Source organism: Aethalodelphis obliquidens, unplaced genomic scaffold (assembly GCF_003676395.1).
Source record: "Aethalodelphis obliquidens isolate GAN/ISIS:26980383/991018 unplaced genomic scaffold, ASM367639v1 scaffold7, whole genome shotgun sequence".
NCBI lineage: Eukaryota > Metazoa > Chordata > Mammalia > Artiodactyla > Delphinidae > Aethalodelphis > Aethalodelphis obliquidens.
In genome coordinates, this window is record NW_020837951.1 from 9752097 (window position 1) to 9776369 (window position 24273).

The 24273-nt window shown below is 37.9% G+C and overlaps 1 protein-coding gene across 7 annotated transcripts in view; it reads left to right on the top strand.

Moving 5' to 3' along the window:
• MAPKAP1 (MAPK associated protein 1) overlaps positions 1 to 24273 on the top strand; it is a 231108-nt gene that overhangs the window by 19210 nt on the left and 187625 nt on the right. For all 7 annotated transcript variants that reach the window (XM_027104862.1, XM_027104867.1, XM_027104865.1 and 4 more), the window contains 3 exons: positions 7429 to 7756; positions 10222 to 10311; positions 21876 to 22024. In XM_027104862.1, the coding sequence (XP_026960663.1) occupies positions 7498 to 7756; positions 10222 to 10311; positions 21876 to 22024 (498 nt within the window). In that variant the 5' untranslated portion in view covers positions 7429 to 7497. The remainder of the gene's footprint in view (positions 1 to 7428; positions 7757 to 10221; positions 10312 to 21875; positions 22025 to 24273) is intronic.

Here is a 24273-nt window from a genome sequence, read left to right on the forward strand (position 1 = left end):
AGAGACATTTCAGGTGGAGGTTAGTGGTACAAGGAAAGAAAAATCAAGGGCCAGGGTCCCTTTCCCTCTGTCCACAGGAGATATTTGAGGAGACCTGGTCTCCTGGTAGATTGGTGAGGGTCTGGCTGGTCCCAGATGGCCTCAGTCACTCACGGTGGGGGGTGGCATCACAGTAGCTGGAATGATCGATGGCTGAGCCTCTCTGCATTTGGTCTTTTATCCCAAGCTTCTTCCCATGATTCAAATATGGTCCAAAGAAGGCTGTAGCAGAAGCTGCAAAGTCTCTTGAGACCGAGATTCAGCAGTCCCACATTACTTCAACTACATTCTGTTGGTCACAGCAAATTACAAGTGAGCCCAGTGATGGGAGGAGCTGCAAAGACTCAAAAATCTACCAAGTGACCTTGGGCAAGTTACTTAACGCCTCTAAGCCTTAATTTTTTTAATAATCTATAAAATGGGGGTAATAGTAATACCTACTTTCTGGGGTGGTAGTAAGGATGAAATATGTTGTTACATGAAAAGTACAGCTGATAGTAAGAAGCTCAGTAATTGTCATCTGTTACTGTTCTCCTTGTGTTTTTGCCTAATGAAAGCCTGCCCATCCTTAAATGCCACCTTCTTCCTTCCTACAGCCTTCTGTAACTTTTTTGTCTCTTGGAAAATACATTGTCTTAGTGTCTTATTTGATGGGTAGTATATTGCCTTATATTACTGTTATGTATGTACACGACATAGCTCATCTGCTGAAGCCTGTAAGCCTCTGGAGGATGCAGGCCAGTGTTCATGTACCTTTTTGTAGGAGTCCCTGTGCCTAGTTCTCAATGATGTTTAGTGAATGAATTCCATATTATTCGAAAGAAGATACAAGCATTTGTTTTCTGTTGTTGTAATTTGGTCTAGTAAGTACTTTTAGTCAAAGTAAAGAAATAAAAATGTGAAGGGAAAAATTAAGTTCTCCAGATATAAGGTCTCACTATTTACTGTTTAATTAAATTAGGCATATTCACATGGAGAAGATTTTAATTCGCTGAGGGGAAAAAATGGCTCAATTTTACTCTTCTAAAAAATAAATGAATATTTAATTTAGAGTTAAATTGGAGAGAGTTAGAAAAAGAGATTTAAAATCAATAAAGTGCATTTTATTTTAATGGTCATTTCACTTATTTTCTAACTCCAGGGGTTATGAATTCTGAACTTTAATTAGATCAAAGAACTTTGAAATCTTAGTAAAAAACAGGGTCTGTTGGTTTTTATAAATGTACATAATAAAAAGGCTTTGTTTTTCTAACTTGTGATCATTTCTTGTTGTGCAAAATAAATGTGAGTGCTTCTATAACATTCTTAAGGAATCTTGTGTAGGAATCAGGTTCAACTTGCCTAATGCTAATAGCATGAAGTCGGGGTACAGTGTGGAAAGGTTAAAAAAAAAAAAATCTTGCATCTGCTGTTACATGTTGTTAACTCCCTCAGCAGACTTTAAATCATTTCAAGTACAATGATAGTGTGGGAGGTAAATTAACTAACCATTAACAATCTTATAAATACACAATTAACATGCCAACATTTATATGACACATTGATGGGGCAGCAGTAATTTTTGATTGGGAGTTTGCAGACCTTTGAGAAGCCCCAGGCTGTTGCTTATTCAGACAGGTTTTCACAGATTGCAGGTGAGGGCAGCTTGAAGTCTGTCTGGCAAAGGGAAGTGAGTGTGTAGTGTTTTGAAAGTCCAGGAAAAACCACTGGCTGGACTTGAGCATTTGAAGTCACGTTACTATCTCAGGTCCTTAGGGAGTGAAGAAGTATAAGGAGGGCGCATTTGCTTCTGGTGGGGTTATTTAAAGAGATAATATTTTAGGTATGGACTTTGTAGCTGAAGTTGCATGAATTTCTAGGGATTTTCAGAAAGATACTTAGACCTAACTGGGGATTTAAAGTAAACCCTTCTCTGTGGTTTCAGGTCAACAAGTAGATGATCTCTGGAGTTCATTTCATGTGTAAAATTTTATGATTTTTAGTTTTGAACAATTATTAAGTGTGCTGCTTCTTTCTTGCTGTTGTACAAATCACTGTTGCATTAGTGGAGGGAAGGCTAAGGGTCTAGTCTACTGCATAACACATTTACTGTCTTACATCTTTCACAAGGACCCACAAATTTCTCTCAGGCCCTGGAACTCAACAACAGGATTTAAAAAAATCATGTTTATTATAGCTGTTGTAGTTTTTGTTCCTCTTTGTTTTGAGAGGCTATAGAGTGGTTAAGATCCCAAGCTCTTGGGTTTATTGGTTCTATTTACTTGGTTCTATTTACTTATTAGCGCTCTGGGTTTGGGCAGGTTTCTTACTTTGCCTCAGTTTTTTCATCTATAAAATGGGGGTAAAAATAGTTACCATCTTATGGGGTTATTTTGAGAATTATATGAATTAATCCATGTAAAAAGGGAACAACAAGTCTAGCTTTTATAATAAGTTAAGGTTAGTTATTATCATTGCTTTTTGCTTCTGGGATTCTCCATTCTACCTGCAGAAAATGTACATGGCATGCACTGGCTTATGGATTCATATTAAGTTACTTCCCCTTTGCCCATCTACTTTTTTACTGTCTTGTACCTTATGCTTTTGTTTTTGTTTTTTTTAATAATACATTGCAAATAAAGTTTGGAGGGTGTATGTGTATAAAGTTATTATTAAGAATATACTTATATTAAGACTTGATACCCATTTAAGCCCACTAAAAATTTACTCCCCTGTTAGGACGTGCTTCAAGTTACCACAGGTAGGTTACATGATCATTAGTGAACACAAATCAAATGGTTATGTGAAGTGGTAATAGCATCCAAGTTGCACCTGGAACCACACTTAGCATACAGTAGGAACTTAATAAATATTTGTTGAATGAATGAATGAATGAAGTATGAAAGGAGACCATCCGGTACATTAAAAATGGCCATGTCATTTTGGGACATCTCTTACTATCCTCCCACTCACTCTCTGTGGTTGTCCCTTTTGCTTCCTTTTTTTTTTCTGGCTGTATTGGGTCTTTGTTGCTGCGCTGCGCGCGAGCTTTCTCTAGTTGCAGCGAGCGGGGGCTTCTCATTGCGGTGGCTTCTTCTGTTGTGGAGCATAGGCTCTAGGCGTGCGGGCTTCAGTAGTTGTGGCGCATGGGCTTAGTTGCTCTGTGGCATGTGGGATCTTCCCGCACCAGGGCTCGAACCTGTGTCCCCTGCATTGGCAGGCAGATTCTCAGCCACTGGACTACCAGGGAAATCCCTGCTTCCATTTTTAGTAAAACAAATCTTTATGCTTTGAGGAACCTGGAGTTAGAAAGTGGGAAAATCTGAAAAGTAGGACATCTACTAACAATCTAATTATTGTTTATCTGATAGCTTAATGGTATATATTAAAAAGCACTGACTATCTCGGAGAGTCAAGAATTGGTGACGTTCAGGGAAGGCATTCAAGGCCATTTGTAAAAGTGAAGAGCAGCATCTCTAAACCATGTCTGTGAAACTCAGTTATACATTGATATGTTTTAGTGTTTCTAGAGGAAAAAATGTTTAGGGATCAAATAAGCTTGGAATTTGGAATATATTACGTTACTAGATTACCCCCTCTTGGAGATTCACAATATATAATACATTAGTAGTTTAAAAACTTTGAGAAGTGCTGTAATTAAACAGCAAGAAAAAAGCCTATTTAAATTTGTGTAATCTGGCATTTAACAGACATTAAAAAATTGTGGTAAAGTATGTACAACGTAAAATTTACCATTTTAACCTTTTTTTTTTTTTTTGCGGTACGCGGGCCTCTCACTGTTGTGGCCTCTGCCGTTGCGGAGCACAGGCTCCTGACGCGCAGGCTCAGCGGCCATGGCTCACGGGCTTAGCCGCTCCGCGGCATGTGGGATCTTCCCGGACCGGGGCATGAACGTGCGTCCCCTGCATCGGCAGGCGGACTCTCAACCACTGCGGCACCAGGGAAGCCCCCTAACCATTTTTAAGTATACAATTCAGTGGTATTAAGCACATTCACATTGATGTGCCATTAATACCATTCATCTCTAGAACTTTTCCATCTTCCCAAACTGACACATACCTATTAAACACTTACTTCCCAATTCTCCCCTCCCCCCAGCCCCTGGCAAAGACTATTCTACTTTCTGTCTCTATGAATCTGACTACTCTAGGTACCTCATATAAGTGGAGTCATGAAGCATTTGTCCTTTTCTGACTAGCTTATTTCATTTAGCGTAATGTCCTTACGGTTCATCCATGTTGTAGCATGTCTTAGAATTTTCTTACTTTTTAAGGCTCAATAACTTTCCATTGTTACGTGTTTACCACATTTTGTTTATCCATTCTTTACCAAGTATTTTTAATTACTGTGTAGTATTCCGTTGTATGTATGTGTCCTGGCATATGCAATGTTGATGGATATTTAGGTTACTTTCAGATCTTCAGTATTACAATCCTGAGATAAATATTTTTGCAGTTATTTCCTTCGAGCAGATCCTAGAAGTGGGGTTGTCCAAAGGGTATTCATGTTTTACACTTTGATATATACTACCAAATTACCCTCTAAAAAGTCCCAATTTTCATTCCCTCTTATAGTGCACAAGAGTGCCCATTTCTCTGAACCCCTGCCAGCATTTGGTTTTAAAGATCTTTGACCTTTGCACAACTGATCAGAGAAAATAACTTGCTTTTTTGTCTGTGTTTGGAATATCTTTGTTTTAGAAATCATATCTACCTTCAAATGATAATTTGCTGCTGTCCAAGTGATTTAAAATGTATTCTTTTGGTTGTGAAAAGTAGTTTTGGCATAAGTTGATAGTGACAATTTTGAAGGGTGACAATTTTGAAGGGCACATTGTAGAGAAGCTCTTGTGCCTTTATTAATTTTTTTTAAAAGCAATTCTTTCTTTATAATCACACTTACACACGACATGCTCATATATGACTTATCTCTGAAACAAAATTGTGTAGTCCTTGGAAGTCAGACAGCAACATTTATTGAATTCCAGCTGTGTGTAAGATTCTTTGTTGCCAGAAAGGATATGGTATTATGGCCCCTGTCCTTGTGGAACTTCCAGTCTGAATCCTCAAGTACATCATAGGAGGTGGAAAACATGTTTCCCAGGGCAGCCCTGTGGGAGCCCTGTCAGAACTGGAAGTGAATAAATATTTGTTGAGTGATTCCTACAGATTCCTCACTGTATGAAGTCATAGTGTACTAATAGAGAAGGTATCTGCTCATGTTAGGGCGTTTTGGGGGCTTCTGTTAGGATAGTTAGGGAGTTGGTATGTGCCTTCAGAAGTGTTTGCCCATAACTTTTCTTCATAAGAGGTGATGGAACAGGTTCATTTTCCTGAAAAAGATTCTGTTGAAGGTACCCCAGTGTAGTTTTGCCGCTTTGTCCTTTGACTTTTTGGTGCCAGAACACCCATTAAATATGTGGCTTCTCACTGAAAGCCCTTGTTTTTGCAGGGGAGAACTAATCAATATGAAGTTGAAAACACCTGCCCCTATGCTGGTGCCTAGTTGCCTCACTTTCATCGGGAAGATGCTTGTCGTGATTGCTACAAAGATGTTTGTAGATCTGTTGATCTGTGATTCCATGGTTCTGTTACAAAACAAATACTGTCATAACTAAATCTATGGTTGTATATGTCTTTGTGGTTATATAAGAACTTATTTTTACAAGTGAAACTTAAATGCTTCCCTTTATTTCTGTAATTTTTTTCTGATTAATACACTTAAAGTGGTGGGCTGACATTATTGTTTCTGCGACTAAATGTCTCAGATATTTGACACTTAGAAGAATCCCATGATATTAGGAAATATACTAAGTCTATATTAGGGTATAAACTTTTTGACTCAGGCATACCTTACTCACCTTTGCATTTCCTGTTAGCTTCAGTGTAAAGTAAGTACTTAGTGAATATTTAAGGGAAAAAATGAAAATTAATGTAATTCACTTGATCAGAGATGCTCCTTAGTCAAACTTACTCTTAATCTCAGTATCTTTAAGATCCACCAGGTGAGGTTAATAGAAGGATATGTTGCCAGACAAAAAATTTAAAAACTTCAGTTAGCTATAATGATTTTTAAACTAGATTTCCCCCTATGTTCCATTTCTAGAAGAAACAAATGACAAGAAAATCTGGTGTTCTAGGTCTTTCTAAAAATAAATATCTTCTAGGACTGTTCCTAGGAACATATTCAGTCTACGGTTCACATTCCTTGCACTTCATAATGGTTTTAGAGGAGCAGGGAGGTGACCCAGATGACCTGCAGAGTCCTGTGTTACAAAGGAAGCATGCACTTATTTTACCTGCTGTGAACTTAACGATAGAAGGATAAATTGTTGATATATTTTAGGATTATTTTAAACAAGAATTGAAAACTGAAGTTGGTAATGATATTTTTACCATCAGCATCATCATTATTACTAATAACAGCTAATTTTAAATTATGTACCAGCTGTTCTTTTGAGCATTTTACCTACCTAATATTCTATATATCCTTTCTTCCCTGCAATCCCCATTTCACAAATGAAGAAAGAAAACAGGCTCACTGAGGTTAAAGTTATTTTGACCAAGATCACATAGCTAGCAAGTGATAGGGCCAGGATTTGAACCCAGTTCTGCCTATAGGCCCTTAGGTTCCTAACTACTGTTCTGTAATATTTTCTTTGTTGAGTATTCCCATTTAACTGAGGAGGTACCATTTTGTTCCCAGAATAAACATTGTTACAGTTTTAACAGGATTCAGGAAGCAGTTCTTATAATTAGGTTTCTAAAATAAGAAATTAATCTGGTAGCTGACAAGTTTGATTAATAAGTTTTATTTTAAAAGCACAATACTATCTTAAATCAGAAGGAAGAAAAATGTATTTATTGAACAAAATTACTTTGGTGGTCCGTTTTTGTAAAATTCCTGGTAACTCAGGAAGCATTGTCTGTGCCCTTTTAGACATTTCACAACCATATGGCAGGAGGGGGAAATGTAAACTGAAATACAGTTTCATGCTTTAGCACATCGTTTGAGGAAAATACAGCTTGTTCCCCCATGACCTTATAAAGTAATGAGAAGACTGCATGGGAATGAAGGGAGAAAGAAAGGAAAATTTATTGTTTTAACAGTGGTTATATACTTTGAATGGCCTAAGGAGTTACTGTTACTTGTTTTGTAAAAGAGTAAGCCATCTTCTCTGATACCATGGAGATCTCATTGACTAGAGTGGTAGCCCCTAGAGCTTATAAGGATTTCCTTTCAGCTTGGACTTAATCCTTTTAAGCTCCTAGCTACAGGGACAAATGTTGATTTTCAAGGTAGCATTTTACCACATTGAATTTGTTTGAAAAATGATTCAGTCATTTTCTGCCTTATTCTTAAATGTTGCTGTGTACATCGTGTTTCTAGGTAGGTGAGCCCGTGAAACAATATGAAGAGAAGAAAATAGCCTTTTAAGGAAACTGGCCCACAGAAAGGATGGCCTTCTTGGACAATCCAACTATCATTCTAGCTCATATTCGACAGTCACATGTGACCAGTGATGACACAGGAATGTGTGAGATGGTTCTCATTGATCATGATGTTGACCTAGAGAAGATTCATCCTCCTTCAATGCCTGGAGACAGTGGGTCAGAAATTCAGGGAAGCAATGGTGAGACTCAGGGCTATGTATATGCCCAGTCAGTCGATATTACCTCAAGTTGGGACTTTGGTATTAGAAGACGCTCAAATACAGGTAAACGTTGCCTTTTAGTCATGTCTTCTGAGCTTTAAATCAGTAAACAATCTTATAGAATAATGCATAATGTTGGCATGGGTTTAATGGGGAAAGTTACTGTGCATTAACAGGAATGTGCATGTATTACACTAACAGTGAGTCTAAGGAATCTCTCCATCTCTGCGACTGTGAATGGAGAGAGTCTCTGGAGTGATGCTGTTAGAAGGAGGTAGACAGAAGAGGGATAAGGAAGCAGACAGAGGAAGAATAGGTGAAAAAGTTGGCTATGAGAGGAGCGTTCTGTTTCTAAAAAGTGACTGTGTAGAGAGGGAAGTGGACTGTTTCGTGTATCTTCACAGAGCAACATTATTCCCAGTAGACAGACTACCTGGAGGCAGATTTCAGGTTGACATGATAAAGAAACTTTAATACAGAGAGCTGACCAGCCAAGGGTGCTGCTGCCCGAGACAGTTCTTGCCCTGGAGGAATTGTAGCGGGGTATGGGGTTCGGAGGGAGGCTACTGAATATTTGTTAGGCCTGCTTTTAGTAGGAATTCCTACGCTGGGTGTGAGATTAGAAAAGGTGCCCTGTTTTTGATACATTACCATTATTTAGTTGATCTCTACCCTTTGATAATTGTGGCTTGAAAATGCTCAACTTTAGCATATATCTATTTAGTCGTTAGCTTTGAAACACTTATCATTCCCCTTTTCCAGCTTAAGTTTTTTGGGAGCATTTCAAGGGCAATGTGATAAACCAAGTCCTTTACTTAGATAAATTATTTAGACTTTATAATCTAGTTCAAATATGACAGGGTATTCTACAAAATAATTTTTTTTTTTAGATAATCAAAAAAAATAATCTCCTAATCAGTAGCAATAACCTGCTAACTCCCAGGAAAAGTAACGGCAGGATATATAGTAGAACATTGAAAATATTTATATGTTTATTTTCACAGTCCAAATGTAAAATGTATGTAAAGGAGTACTGCAGGTAGAGCAGGATACAATTCACAGTGCAAAGCATGTTAAGGTTTTGGTTCAGAATTCAGCATTCTGTGACATCTACAAAGAATAATTTGCTCTTGTGATGAAAATAATTAATAGCATTTCCCAGTATCTAAAGGAACTTTTATCAAAATAGGATTTGAGTGAAGGTTTGAATATAATTTAGAACCATTGATTCTAGGTTCTCTAGTTGAAACTGACTTCCTTGCAAGTTATTGAGATGATATCTTTTATGACAGGTTGAATGGATTTCAGTAGGAGAATGCTGCTAAATTGAGAGCTTTATGATTATATTACTTTGCTGTACCCTTCACATTTATTAATTGCAATTGAATGTATTTTTCTTCCGTGGAATTTGGTTAGATATAGTGACATTGTCAGAATGCTTTTGCCAGCATAGTTTAATTTTCTGGCAAGATTAGTTTCAGTGTTTCCCTACCACAAGGCTAAGGCAGGAATGTAAGATTTCCTATCTTGGAAATGGTTGCAAGAAAACTTTATTTTATTTATTTATTTTATTAGCGTTGTGCCAGGATAGGAAGCTGAAGATTAGCAAGAGGAAACTAATTTGAAGAGGTGACATCAGTTGTGACTTTCTTTTCCATTGTAGTCTCCGTTTGCAGCAGTTGTTAATGTATGCTGGACAGTATTTCTTTAAAAGATCAGTTCACTGACTTTTGAAGGTTGATCAGCCAGTGGTAATATAATCACAAATGCACAATTTTAGATGATGCTTTTGTTTTTGTTGTTGGAATTTCTTAAGCTAGTACTTGGATGCTAATAATTAATTAGGATTGTGAGGTATCCTAGCGACCAGGGAATTTACTTTTTAATCCTTTCAGCATATCTTAAAATTTTGTATAAGAAAAATTGTTCTTTTTAAGATTTGACTAATGTTACAAAGATACAAATCATTTATTTTACTACCTATAAACTGTTTCAGCCCACTGAAGAAAAGCTATGCTAATTTATATAGCTTTGACATTTTATAATTTTCATGATTTTTAGATAAAGGATTTTATATTTAAAACTTTAATAGTCTAGTCTGAGTTCATTTATCTTTAATTTTTGAAACGGGTAGAGTAATTCATAACAGTAATTTTATTCCTGTAATGTAATATTCACTTCAGTTCATTTGTGCATTAAAATTCCTTTAAGACCGTTATTAATGATTTATATAATGAAATGTCATATTAATCACAGAAGTTTTCACATTTTATTATTCTCTTCCATGTTAATACTATCTTTATGATCTCTATTAATGTTTTATATCCTCTAATTTCAATTATAAATCAAGAATATTTTCATGTTTTTGTTGGTATTTGCTTTTCAGGGGTGCCACCTTTAAAATTTTATGACTTTTTCCCTACATATGCAATATAAAACATCTTTATTCATATAAAGGTAGTTAATTATGTCTTTGTTTATAGTAGACTTTCATTGACAAACTTATAGTTATAATATTTCTTTTCAAGCTCAAAGATTAGAACGACTCCGAAAAGAGAGACAAAACCAGATCAAATGCAAAAATATTCAGTGGAAAGAAAGAAATTCTAAGCAATCAGGTAAATTGAAATAATTTTAATTGTTAATTTGAGATTTATATATTTAGTTTATATTATTATATAAGAGCTTTTAATTTTAATTCATCCTTTTAAATCCTCGAGGCAGATACCTCTGTGTTTTAAGCTTTGAACTCTTTCACTTGGGTGCCTTGGCCTGCTGAAGCTGTGTGTTCTTTAGGTCTTGTCTTTTTGGCCACTCCTTCTCCTGGATCACAAGAATTGATGAGTGCAGGGCATATTTTGTAGAAACTGTTGTACCAGTACCTTGTTCTTAGAGCCAAGGTGTACCTATGATTTGGATGGGCCTCTGGATTGTAGGTCCCTCCTGGCAGTTCTAACCTAGACTTGCCCTTGCCTCATTAGCCCCAATAACAATCTTTTTTGCATATATGCTAATTCTTTTCCTTTAGCTTACAGACCATTATGTTGCTGGTATTAGCATTTGCAGTATGTGTTCATGTGGTATGTATTGATACATTAAAAAGCTGGCTGTCTTATATATTTTCAAAGCTTCAATCTCAGCAGGGAGAGAAGACTTTTTAAGAAAGTACAAAATAGAATGCTATTAAAATATTTTCTAATGTTTTATCATGTTTCCTAGACTTTTTTTTTTTCTTCCTTTGAAATAAATGTCTGCAGTTGTCTTTTATATCTTCTTAGCACCTCCCACTACCACTCTGGCATATAATACATGTCCAATCAATTTTTGTTGACTGACTCCTTTGCTACATAATATTTATGAAACCAGTAATGTTAATGATTATCACTTTAACAGCAGCACCTACGTAGTGCTGTGGTAAGTACCTTATGTGCATTACCTCCAATGCAATGGTCTTAGAAGGTGTAGGTATCATTGCTGTCGTTAACAGACGAAACAGAGGGTCACAGAGGCTTAACTTGCTAAAGTTACAAGGCTAGGAAGTGGTGGTGCAGTAGAGCCATGTTTTGTATCTAGCACTGTCTGCACGTAAAGGCCAATCTCTTTCTGCTAAACCATGTCATATAAAGTGGTTATTGCTTTCTCCTACTGTAACTGTAAACCCAGGAGTGTTCAATGGGTATGATTTTCTTAATGATTGCTTCTAAATAACGACTGTTTAGAATGAGATATCCACTTCTTTCTCTTTTTTGTATCTCACTTCCGTGACTTCCTATAGTTCTTCTTGAATGTCTTTTTAGTTTTGCTCTTGGTACTTTAAAAATCTCTCCAGGCTGGCCTTTTCTGTTGATCTAGTTAATACTTCTCTCCGTTATATTTAGCATAAACTGGAAAACCCTTATATCGTTTATTTTGTCTACTTTCTTCAATATTTTTGCATGTCTTAATGTTTTTCCTATTTATCTCTCCTTAATGAAGTCAGAGCCAGTTTAATAAGCCCATCGCTCCAGCTACCCTTTGTTTTGCCTTCACTTCCATATCTTAAAATGATCATAAATAAATAAATTAATAAATAGAGTAGAGCATCTCAAATGTATCTTCATTAACCCCTTTCACAATGTGAGAAGTAATTTCTTCAGCCTACATTTTGATGCATCTAATAAGTTTTGGTACTCCCCCGCCCACTCCTTAAAGTCTAATCCACTTTAACTTTTGTTCAGTGTTTCACAGAATGTGCTGGAGAAACAAATAGTCCCCTGTTGGCTTTCATTTTAACCACACTGTCCATTATGTATATCTGCTTCTCTCTCCCTCAGTTTCCTTCCCTTTATTTCTGTCTCAGAGATTTCAGTAATTGACACTGTGATCTTATTTCTGGAAGAGCTCCTTAATGTGCCTGCCCATGCTTTGAGATGTTGACCTTGATTCTGGCCAGACCAGTAGCCTGCCTGGTGGTTACTCTTGATGGTTAGGGTGAACCTCGTCAATGCACAGAAGAATGCCTTTGAATTTTCTGTTAAGCTGGGTTCTATCATTACCACAGACTGGCACTCTGGTTATCCTGAAATGTGTTAGAAAAGTGGAGTTCGCAGTCCATTAAACATCTCCCTGGCAAATGGATCAGCCATTCTATTTTCACACATCTCTCAAATACATACTCTCTTTTGGCAAGAAATGCCACCACAAAATCATTTTGATATTAATTGGGAATTTTGGCTAGGTAATCATTCATTCATTTCCTCATTCTTTTTCTGCTAATTACATTTTGTGAAAAATCCTTTCATCTGTTTTTTATCTTTGTTTTATTTCATTTCCCACTAGAAGAATCATCATTATGAATATGATGACCTCCCATGGAATGTTCTTTTTCCACACTTATTCTATCTGCTACATCCAGTTTATTCTTTAAGATACTGCCTAAATGCTTCCTTTTCATAGAGGAGTTAGAAGGGATCTTAGAAACCATCTGGTCCATACCTCGAAGTTCTTTATGAACCTACTGACCCATATGCCACGAGACCACATGGTAAATGTAATACCTTATAGTAAGATTCTTTTAGTATTTCTGTAACTAAAACTGCATGGATAAATGTGAAGACGATGTCATTGGAAGACAGCTTTGTCAGGATTAATCTCAAATCAAAGACCAGTATTTTTAATTTTATTGTTTTAAAATGGTGTTGGTATATTATTTACAAAATTGATTATTCTTATTTATTGAGTCATTTAACAAGTATTTCTTTTACAACTTCTGTGTGCGTAGTAATTCTGTGCTAGGTGCTTTGGGGAATACATGATTCCTGTCCTTAAGAAATTTGAAGTCTAATTGGAATTCAAGGCTATTTACATGTGAAGTTAAATAATAACTTAAAACAGTAATGTAGTTTTTATCAGTTACTTATGAATATTCCTGAAGTTTTCTTACTATAACTTCTATTATTGGTTTCTTAAGACAACAGTTCCCAGATACAATGGCTGTATAAAAGTCAGAAATGCATCCAAAAGTACACATTATAATGACATTCTATATACATTTCTAGGCCCTGTCTGTGTAATTCCTGGTTCAGTAGGTAGAGGTTGGGGTCCACAAATATATATTTTTCAGAAGCTCACTGGGTGATTCTGATGGGTAACCAGCTCTGAGCACCACTGGATTATAATATGCCAGCCACTAACTTTACTTCATCTTCATGCAAGCAGAGCAAATTAGCTGTTAATATTTCTGTATTATTGGTGGGAAAATTGGAGGACAGAGGCGCTAACTAACTTTCCCAAGTTACTTACTTACAAGTAGTTACAAAGTCAGAATTCTCCTGGCCAGTCTGATCCCAAACACTGTAGTCTCTCCACTGTGCTCCATTCTCTCCCATACCATAGGCAGAAAGGAGCTGCTCCTGGAGCTTTGAATATTGAGGAGTCTTTGGGGTTCCCTTGTACCTTTCTTTCTCTGTGTGTCAGCTACAGCCAATGTTCAGGAAAGGTACCAAAGCTTCTATATTAAAAACTTTCAGTTGAAAATAATGAAAAGCAAGTGAAGTCAAAGTTGAAGAGCAGCTTGAAGTTGAGCAACTCAAGAAGTATAGCTGTGTCTTATGAATGGCTTAGAACCAGGAAGAAGGGCTCTGTGACCTTTTCCAATCTTATCTCTGCTTTTTTGTGACCCTCTGCTCTCTCCTTTCCTCCTCCCATTCTGCTCCCTATCCCCACAACTACTTTTTCTGCTTTTCTGATCCAGAGTTATTCATTCAACAAGTATTTATTTAGCTCCCACAGTATGCAAAGGCAGTTATGCACTATTATAGGTCTAGAAGGTAGAGCAGTGAACAAGACAAAGTCCCTCCCCTCGTGGAGGTTGTTAGGGAGAAAGGCATTTAAACGAACATAGGAGGTCAGGTGTCAGAATGGGAGAAGTGGCATAGAAAACAATATCCCCCAACTAAGGTCGGTAAGGAATGCTAGGCATGGGATTGTGCTGTTTTATATAGGGTGATCAGGGAAGGTCTCATTAGGAAGGTGGTGGATGAGCAGAGATCTGAAGGAAGTGAAGGAGTGAGCCAGGCAGATACTGGGAGATGAATGTTCTAAGATGAGGGAACAGCAAGTGCAAAGGTTCTGTGGCAGAAGTGTGACTGATGTACTCAAGGAATAGCAAGGAAGGATGCTTGTTGGTTAGAGTAGAGTAAGCAAGGGAAGGAGTGAGGTCAGAGAAGTAAGTAGTGGGAGACCTGATCATGCACAGTCCTATAAGGACCCTGGGTGAGGTGGTTTGATCAGAGTACTGATATGATGTGTGACTTACTTTTTACTTTTTTTTTTCCTAGCTTGAATTTCATTTAAAACAACTATTATAAAATTTTTCAAACACAAAAACAAAGAAAAAAAATTTTCAAACATATACAAAAGTAGAGAGAATGGTGTCATGAACCCCACGTGCCCATCACCCAGCTTCAGCAGTTAGCAATATATGTTTCGTCTTGTGTCATTTAGACATTCACCTCCCCTCCCCTCCCAGATTATTTTTAAGCAAATCCTAGCTATCATATAATTGCATACCTAAATACTTACGTGTTTGTTTATTTATTTATTATTTATTTTATTTTTGGCTGCATTGGGTCTTCGTTGCTGTGTGCAGGCTTTCTCTAGTTGCGCCGAGCGGGGGCTACTCTTCGTTGCGGTGCGTGGGCTTCTCATTGAGGTGGCTTCTCTTGTTGCGGAGCACGGGCTCTAGGCACGTAGCTTTGGCACGCGGGCTCAGTAGTTGTGGTTCACGGGCTCTAGAGCACAGGCTCAGTAGTTGTGGCACACGGGCTTAGTTGCTCTGCGGCATGTGGGATCTTCCCGGACTAGGGCTCAAACCTGTGTCCCTTGCATTGGCAGGCGGATTCTTAACCACTGCGCCACCAGGGAAGCCGTGTGTGTTTTTTAACATGTAATAAAACTGCTCTACCACTATCCTCCAAAAATTAGCAGGAATTCTTTACTATTATCAAATATTTTCCTGATTGTCTCAATTTTTTTCCTGCCACCCCCCATTTTGTTTGTTCAGGTCTAGATCTAAGGTCCACACCTTACTTTTGGGCAATGTGTCTCATTTCCTTTTTAATCTATAGATTCTCTTTCATTTTTTGTTCTTGTAATTTATTAGTTGAAGAAACTGGGTCATTTTGTCCCATAGTATTTCCTACATTCTGGCTTTTGCTAATCATATCCCCATGGTTAATATGTTCCTCTGTCCTCTTTATTTCCTATAAACTGGTGGTTAGATCTACAGAATTGCTCAGATTGAAGTTTGATTTTTGGTAAGAACACTGTGTACATGCTGATCTGTATTTCCTATTGCATCATTTTAGGAAACATGGAATGTCTTACTGTGTTTTTTGTAACAAGATTGATGGTGGAATCAGGCCTTATCCATCCATTATTAAATTACTCCCATCAGCTGTTCATCTGATAGTTTTAGTGGCCATTAATGAGTATCACCTAGATTCATTATTTCATTAAGAGGTGTGAAATAGTGATTTCTAATTTTATCAACTTGTTTTATATGAAGAACTTTCCCTAATCTATTATTGGCTATCCTCAAGTATAGTCCCTACAAGAACAGCAGGATAAATGCTTGCTTCTTTACCTTTGTCAGTTGTTTTCAGAATGAAGAGTTTGTTCCCTAGCATCCCATGTAGATGACCAATGAGGGTTTTTTTCCCTTTGTATCATTATGCACTCATGGGTTTTTAAGCATAATTTATATTTTTCAATTCATTGCAGTTATTCTTTTTTTATGCTGAAATTGTCCCTTTGTATAGTGAGTCCCTTCACATTTGCTGCTAAGTTCTTTTGACACAATTCCAGTAATCTTTCATAGTTTCCTTGCTTTCTTGTGTAACAAGATGTTGCAGGTTCATCTTGCACATTTTCTTCCCCAAATCTGGAATCAGCTGTTTTTCCAGGGAGTCTTGATTCTTTTTAGTGGTAAATGGCATTAAGAGACCACAACTGAGCTCTAGGGGGGCTCACTGGATTGATTTTTGTTTTCCTTGTAGGCCTTTTCAGGGAGTATAGCTCAGAAAAAAATAAATTTTTAAAGAGAATACATTGTGAGTTAATGCTGATAATTCCAATTCAGATTTAGGAATTTTTACTTTTGATTTTATGTTTATGTATGCTTTCTCATGCTGAAAATCTTGGTTCCAGAATAGAAATACCAATGTTATTATTAACATTATGATTAGTGAAAACAGTTTAAGATTTTTTTTTGTCTTTTTGATATGTTCTAATAGGGAATGTACAGTCAAATTACTATATGATAAAGTTACTTAAAATAATTCCTCTCTTTGTAGTTAAACTGCCAACTAAATATTACACTTAAGTTCATTTTTAATTTTGCTTTTATTTTTAGAGGTTGCACTTTTTCTTTATTAATTACACAAAACATTTACATGGTTGTAAAGTTAAATACATAAAACAGGGTAAACCAGAGAAATCTAGCCTCATTCCTTGTCTTCTACTCTTTTAGATAGTCATTTTAAAAAAGGTTTTGACTTTTCTGTCCACTTACAAATATACATAAGCATATTTACATTCATATTCCCCTCTTTTTAAATTAAAGATAGCATAATACACACTATTTTATGCAATCCATTTTTCATTTAGCAACACATCCTGAGAATTACTCTGGAGCAATACGTAGAGATAGGTTTCATGATGTGGTTGTACCATAGTTTAGCCAACCAGTCCCTTGTTGAGGGATATTTGATCGTTTTCAGGCTTTTGCTGTTGCAAATGGGACTGCAGTGGAAAGCGTCATGCATATTAGTTTAGTTTTGTTTTTTTGCCAGTGTCTCTAGGATCAGAATCCTGAAAGTGGTATTGTTGGGCCAAGGGGTAAATATATGGTTTTCTTCGACATTGTTACATTCCCCTTTATTGAGATTTTGCTGTTTTTCATTCCCTCTAGTAATGTGTCGAGTGTCTATTTCCTGATAGAAGTGGAATGGTATCATAGTATAGTCTTTTGGTTTTTTTTTTTAATATATGTATTTATTTATTTATGGCTGTGTTGGGTCTTCGATTGCTGTGCATGGGCTTTCTCTAGTTGCGGTGAGCCGGGGCTACTCTTTGTTGCGGTGTGCAAGCTTCTCATTGCAGTGGCTTCTCCTGTTGCAGAGCCCGGGCTCTAGGTGTGTGGGCTTCAGTAGTTTTGGCTCACGGGCTCAATAGTTGTGGATCACGGGCTCTAGAGCGCAGGCTCAGAAGTTGTGGCGCACAGGCTTAGTTGCTCCGCGGCATGTGGGATCTTCCCGGACCAGGGCTTGAACCTGTGTCCCCTGCATTGGCAGGCAGATTCCTTTTTTTTGCGGTACTCGGGCCTCTCACTGCTGCGGCCCCTCCCGCTGCGGAGCACAGGCTCCGGACGCGCAGGCTCAGCGGCCATGGCTCACGGGCCCAGCTGCTCCGCGGCCTGTGGGATCCTCCCGGACCAGGGCACTACCCGTGCCCCCACATCGGCAGGCGGACTCTCAACCACTGCGCCACCAGGGAAGCCCGCCAGGCAGATTCTTAACCACTGCGCCACCAGGGAAGTCCCTCGTAGTATAGTTTTAAATTGCATATTTCTTATTATGAAATGTGGTTGAACATCTTTCCATTTGTTTAAGAGCTCTTTGAGGGGCTTCGCTGGTGGTGCAGTGGTTGAGAGTCTGCCTGCCGATGCAGGGGACGCGGGTTCGTGCCCTGGTCCGGGAAGATCCCACGTGCCGCGGAGTGCCTAGGCCCGTGAGCCATGGCCGCTGAGCCTGCGCGTCCGGAGCCTGTGCTCCGCAACGGGAGAGGCCACAACAGCGAGAGGCCCGCATACCACACAAAAGAAGAGTTATTTGAATTTCTTTTTCTGTGGATATTATATATTTTTTGTCCATTTTTCTATTGGGTTGTTGGTCAGTGTCTTCTCTACTTTGAGAATCTTTATATATTAGGAAGTTTTTATTTTTATTATTTTTTGCGGTATGCGGGCCTCTCACTGTTGTGGCCTCTCCCGTTGAGGAGCACAGGCTCCGGACACACAGGCTCAGTGGCCATGGCTCACGGGCCCAGCCGCTCTGCGGCATGTGGGATCTTCCCAGACCGGGGCACGAACCCCTGTCCCCTGCATCGGCAGGAGGACTCTCAACCACTGCACCACCAGGGAAGCCCAGGAAGTTTTTATTTTTATGTCATCAGATTTATCAATTTTCTTCTTATTCTGAAGTTTATAACTTTTTTTTTTCTTTTTTAAAATTAAAAAAAAATTTGGGCTGCACCAGGCAGCATGCGGGAGCTTAGTTTCCTGACCAGGGGTCAAACCCGTGCCCCCTGCAGTGGAAGCGTGGAGTTTTAACCACTGTATCACCAGGGAAGTCCCTATAACTTGTATTTTAAAAGACTCATTGGCTGCTGTGTTGAGAAGAGACAGTGGTCTGGGTTGGGGTGGGGGAGGCAAGGGTGGAAACAAGACCAGTTTGAAGGTGGTGGTAATAATCCAGCTTTGGTAGCTATAGGTGGTTCTGGATTATCTTCTTAAGTTTCTGTTGATGGATAGGATGTGCGAGAAAGAGAAAAGTGGAATGACACCCAAGTTTTTTGCCTAGCAAAATTGAGTTGCCATTAACTGAGAAGAAAATTGTGGGAGGGGCGGGTTTGTGGGGAAGATCAAGAGTTTGGTTACAGACGTGTGAAGTTTGAGATACCTATTGGACATCCAAGTGGAGGTGCGAAATATGAAGTTGAATCTATAATTTTAGGGCGTCTAGGAATAATCATTTAGAAGTTATCAGCATACAGAGGATATTTATTTAGGTTTTCCCTTATTTATTTTTTTATTGAGGTATGCTGTACATATATTGAAATGTATAGGTATTAAATGTACAGTTTGATGACTTTTGCCAAACATACACCTGTGTAACTAGCATTCCAGTCAAGTATACAGCATTTCTATACCCCAGAAAAGTTCCCTCGTGCCTCTTTCTAGTTAGTCTCCTCCCCAAAGGCAATCATTGTTCTGATTTGTATCACTGCAATTTAGTTTTGCCTCTTGTAAAATGGTATTTACCTATTTATTTTATTTTATTGGCCCTGCCTTGCAACTTGCAGGATCTTAGTTCCTCAACCAGGGATCAAACCCTGGCCCCCGGCAGTGAAAGCCCGGATTCCTAACCACTGGACCAGCAGGGAATTCCCTAAAGTGGTATATAAAATCATAAGACTGGATGAGACCACTGAGGGAGTGAATGTAGATAAAGAAAAGGCCCAAACACTATGCCTTGGGGAATGCCAAAGATTTGACGGAAGAAGGAGGAAGAATCAGCAAGGAGACTGAGAAGGAGTAGCCTGGACAGCAAGTGAAGAAAAGGATTCCAAAAAGGAACGAGTGAAATGTCAACTGCTACCAAGAGGCCTTGTAAGATGAGGATTAAAAATTGACCAGTAGATTTAGCAACAGGGGAACCATTGGTGACTTCATTGAAAGGTGTTTTGATGAAGTGGTGGAGCCTGAATGCCTGATTGGAGTGGGTTTGTGTGAATGGGAGGAGAAAAATTAGACAGCAAGAATATAGACAACCATTTTGAGGAGCAGAAAAATAGGGTAGTAACTGGGTGGGAGTATGGAAGTACAGGAGAATTTTTTTTTTTTTTAATGAGTAGTAGTTCAGTATCTATATGCTGATGAGACTGACCCAATAAGAGGAAAAAATTGAAAATGGAAGCGAGATGGAAGAGAATTGCTTGATTGATGCCCTTGAGTCGGCAAAAGTGGATGGAATCTAGTGCACAGAGGAGGGGCTGATCTGATAAGGGCATAGGCAGTTCATCCATGTTGTGATGGGAGGGAAGGTGGGAGGAAGTGCAGGTGAGAGCATGCAAAAGTTCTCTTTTGGTTGTTTCTGTTTCTCCGTGATGTAGGAAGCAAAAGAGGAAGTGGGAAAATGTCACAGGTTGAGGGGAGAGGTCTAAGTGTGAATTAGTCTGAGAATGGAAGAGTTAATATATCATCACTTCACACTTAACCCTACTGATAACAGTAGAGTGACTTGGATAAGGGACTTATGTTTGCTACACCTCAGTTTCTTCATGGAGCTGTTGGTAACCTGTCTTTCAGGATCATTGTGAGGATAGGATGAGAAGACACCTGGCATTGTTCCTGGCCCCTAGTAGGTTTTTTGTTTTTACTTTTTCCTAGTAGGTATTTAATAAAAGATTATTCTTTTCCAAAGTGTAGCAATAAAATTATTGATAGAGTACAGGTAGAATAGTACTTCCAATATTTAAAATACCACTTCAATAGTAATCTAAAACTTTTTCAAATGTGTATTAATCTGTTGGTATTAATATATAATTAACATATTAATCTGTTGATCACATGTACTTATATATTCAGAATCTGGATTGGATAGTCAAGTGCCACATTTTAAAAAAGAATTAGATCCTTTTCTCCTGGTTTGCCACTTAAATCTATAAGGACTCGTTTGATAAAGTTCCCCCACTGGTTTGTTAAAAATAATTTTGTTACCTTTTTAAAAAGTTCTAAGTGACTATTTCACAATTATGTTTGATCTCAGTTCAAGTTGGCTATGCTCAAGAATGGAATGGGTTGAACTTATTTATTGCACATTTTAAGATCTATGATTGATTCATTTAAAGTGTAAAGTATGGAAATTTTCTAACATCACAAAATATAAAGTATAATGAACCCCCATGTACTTATCATCCAGCTATCACCTTAAATGACATTCAGATTAATATAGAGAATGAAAAGATCTTTGAGAAGATATGGAACTAACTTGTCTTGGTTCACTAATGAATAAGTGCTGAAGGTTTTGATTTAATAACTTAATCTGAATTCCTTCAATCATTATTTTATTCATTGATTCATGCAACAAAATTTATTGAAGGTCTACTTTGTTCATTAGTGCCTAATGGCTAAGAGCCATGGCTGGGTGCAAATCTGAGCCCTGCTACTTACTGGCTGTGTGGCCTAGGGCTAATCAAAATATTCTACGCTTCAGTTTCCAGTTGACAGAATTGAGATAATGCAAATATCTACCTCATAAGCTTGTTATGAGGATTAGATGAGATACATTGGTTTGCTCAGTAAATGTTAGCTATTATTATTAAAAATACTCTTTCTCCTTTTCCTCCTCCTCATCTTTGTCATCCAGATTGTGTGCTAGGTGTCATTGGAAAGTGTGAGAGGATTAAGAGGTGGACCTTGACCTTGAAGAACTAGAACTTCAAAACCACATATTAGAGCCAGGAGAGATCTTCAAGATAATCTGGTTTGACAAGTCCAAAGAGGTTTAGTGAATGGTCCAGTATCACACATCTATCTGCTAGTGGCAAAGCCAGGCTGAATCTCAGGTCTCACAGCTGTGGGCGCTCTTACAAAATGGCTGTTCTGTTGGCTTGTCTGCCTTCTGCCCCCTTCCTTAAACCCTAGTCTTTCTAAGTTGACAAACCTGACCTATGTGTTTTTCAGTGCTCTGCTCTTTCAATGCACAGACATATATGTGAGACTTTTTGCACATATCTGACCTAAACATGTCTTGGACACTCCCTCCTCTGGATTCCAAGGAAGACTTTTTAGGGAAGGTAGACAGGCTATCTCTCTGTGTTGTAATCACAAAGATGTTTTTATCTTCCTCTTGTATCACAGCCCAGGAGTTAAAGTCACTATTTGAAAAAAAGTCGCTCAAAGAGAAACCTCCACATTCTGGAAAGCAGTCAATATTATCTGTACGCCTGGAGCAGTGTCCTCTGCAGCTGAATAACCCTTTTAACGAGTATTCCAAATTTGATGGCAAGGTAAGTCAACGTGAAACTATCCCTTTAGGTAAAACCTCAGTTGGATGGAATTATTGTTGGTTGTTATTCTTATTCTTATTCGATTTAGATTTAGGGTTTCAAAAGGGACTCAGTAAATATAGAATGTCACTCACATTTCCTAAGACTGAGGGTGTAAAAAGGTGTGGATTTGGGCTTAATGTGGTTTCCACAGTAATATGTTTGGGAGGATGAAAACAAAAACAGTCTGGAGATACGTACGTGTGTGTGTGTGTGTGTGTGTGTGTGTGTGTGTGTGTGTGTGCGCGCGTGTTCCTGTTCCTGTCTTATCTCCTAAGTGTTTCTCTCCTAAGGTTAGTTGGGCTGTGATTAATCAAGGTCTGACTGTTTGGAAAGCCATGAAAGTGGTTCTGGGAGATGGTTTGGGTTGTCTTGTCTGATTCTTGATTATAACTCCAGAAATTGTAGAGGTGAGAGCTTCATTTCAGAATTCTAAGACATTGCTTTGCATGTCAGTGTTTTATTGAATCTTGTTGTCTGACACTGGCTATGCAGGATGGCTTAATTTTTTCCTGTTTGTTCTGACAGTTTGCAGTTGCTAAATTAAAGTGTGTTTGTTTTCCTTTTAGAAAAATGGCCACTATTTTAGGTGGAATATAGTTCTATCAATACATGCAGCACCCTCTCTTACCCATTCCCTGCCATTCTTTGTCTCTGTGCTGAGCTGAGCTGGGTTTCTTTCAGGACAGTAGCAGTTGATTTTTATATTTATTGCCATTATGTTTGCTGTCTGGCAGTCGTGTGGGCGTGCTGAGTGATAGCTTGTTGCCTGGGGGGATTGTGTACAATTTTTCTTATTTCAACACCATTGCAATTAATAAAGATACAGTTCTTTGCTTATGTTTGCACTTTTTATAATCAAGTCCTGGTTATATGCTGGTCCTGTCCGTTGTCACCTGAGCAAGGAGATGTTTTTTCTTTGAAACACTTTCACCTCATACAATTCAGCATGTTTCCATTGCTTTAAGTAAGCATATATGGACATTGGCACATGAGTTTATTGATGTTGGCGGGGAAGGAGAACAAAAACTAGAAACAAAATGCATAAATAGTATAAAATCCTAATATGCCCAGGAGTTTTCTCCAAAAAACATAAGAAAGTACTTCCAGTAAATTAGAGATTGTATCCTGTGAAGAGCTGCTCTTCAGCCTGCCCCTGCCACCTTTTCCTGTTTCTTCTTGTGGAATGCAGCAAAGAGAAGGAAGGGTCCCCCTAGGGGACAGGAATGTCAGCCTCTGGAAACTAGTGAGTTGAACTGTAGGGGATTTTTTTCTTAACTACTACAATCGATTCATTTAGATATGTGAGATGTTATTATTGGGATTAGGTTACATGGCTAGAATTTATTTGCTTCCATTGCCTATCATTGTTTGAGGATGCAGTTAATTGCTGGAGTAATTAGTATTTGATAATGCTGTGATGCCAACAAAGTAGCACAGACCTTTTAAAATACTATATTCTAGAATTTTCATTATACTATTAGATTCTATTATAAATTACTTAGGATTATCCAAATCTAACCTTGTTAGAAGGTTGTGAACTCTGCTTGTTATATATACCTAACTTGAAATTAAAAAATAAAATAAAGAAGCCATCTCCTCAGTCACAAAGGTATTATTTTTGCTAGGTATGTGTTTACACTTACGACTCTCGATGTTTTTGTCATATCAGGTCTATTTTTAATCAGCAAAGGATGTGAGCATGGCCCAGTCACCATTGCACAATTGATTAAGAAAGATTTATATATCGATAAGTCTGTCTTGTGACGCAGTGCTATTTTTTTATTATCCTACATTTTACAATTGCTAAAACACAATTAAACCCATGTTCTCATCTATTATTTAATATTGATGCATTTGGCAGATGTGTAATGAAAGTGGCTTAATATTTGAAGGATATTGTATTGTACATATTAAATTAGTCTATCTTTGTGAAATGCATCAATATGATATTCAATGACATCTCAATGATTAATAGAGAATTATACTTGAGTCAAGCCTTTTCGTAACCTAGAAATTAAAATGACTATTCAAATAACACCTCAAAATGATGAAATTAGCATTTTGTGATTGCATAATAATGGGATTGTAGTAGTTATAACAGCACCATGGCTGCCTCGAGAGTTAAGATCATGTCAACCCCTTGATAATAAAGCCTTTTCTGTGAGAGTCGACTTTAATAATTTCCAGATTGATTCTTCCCATAAGTC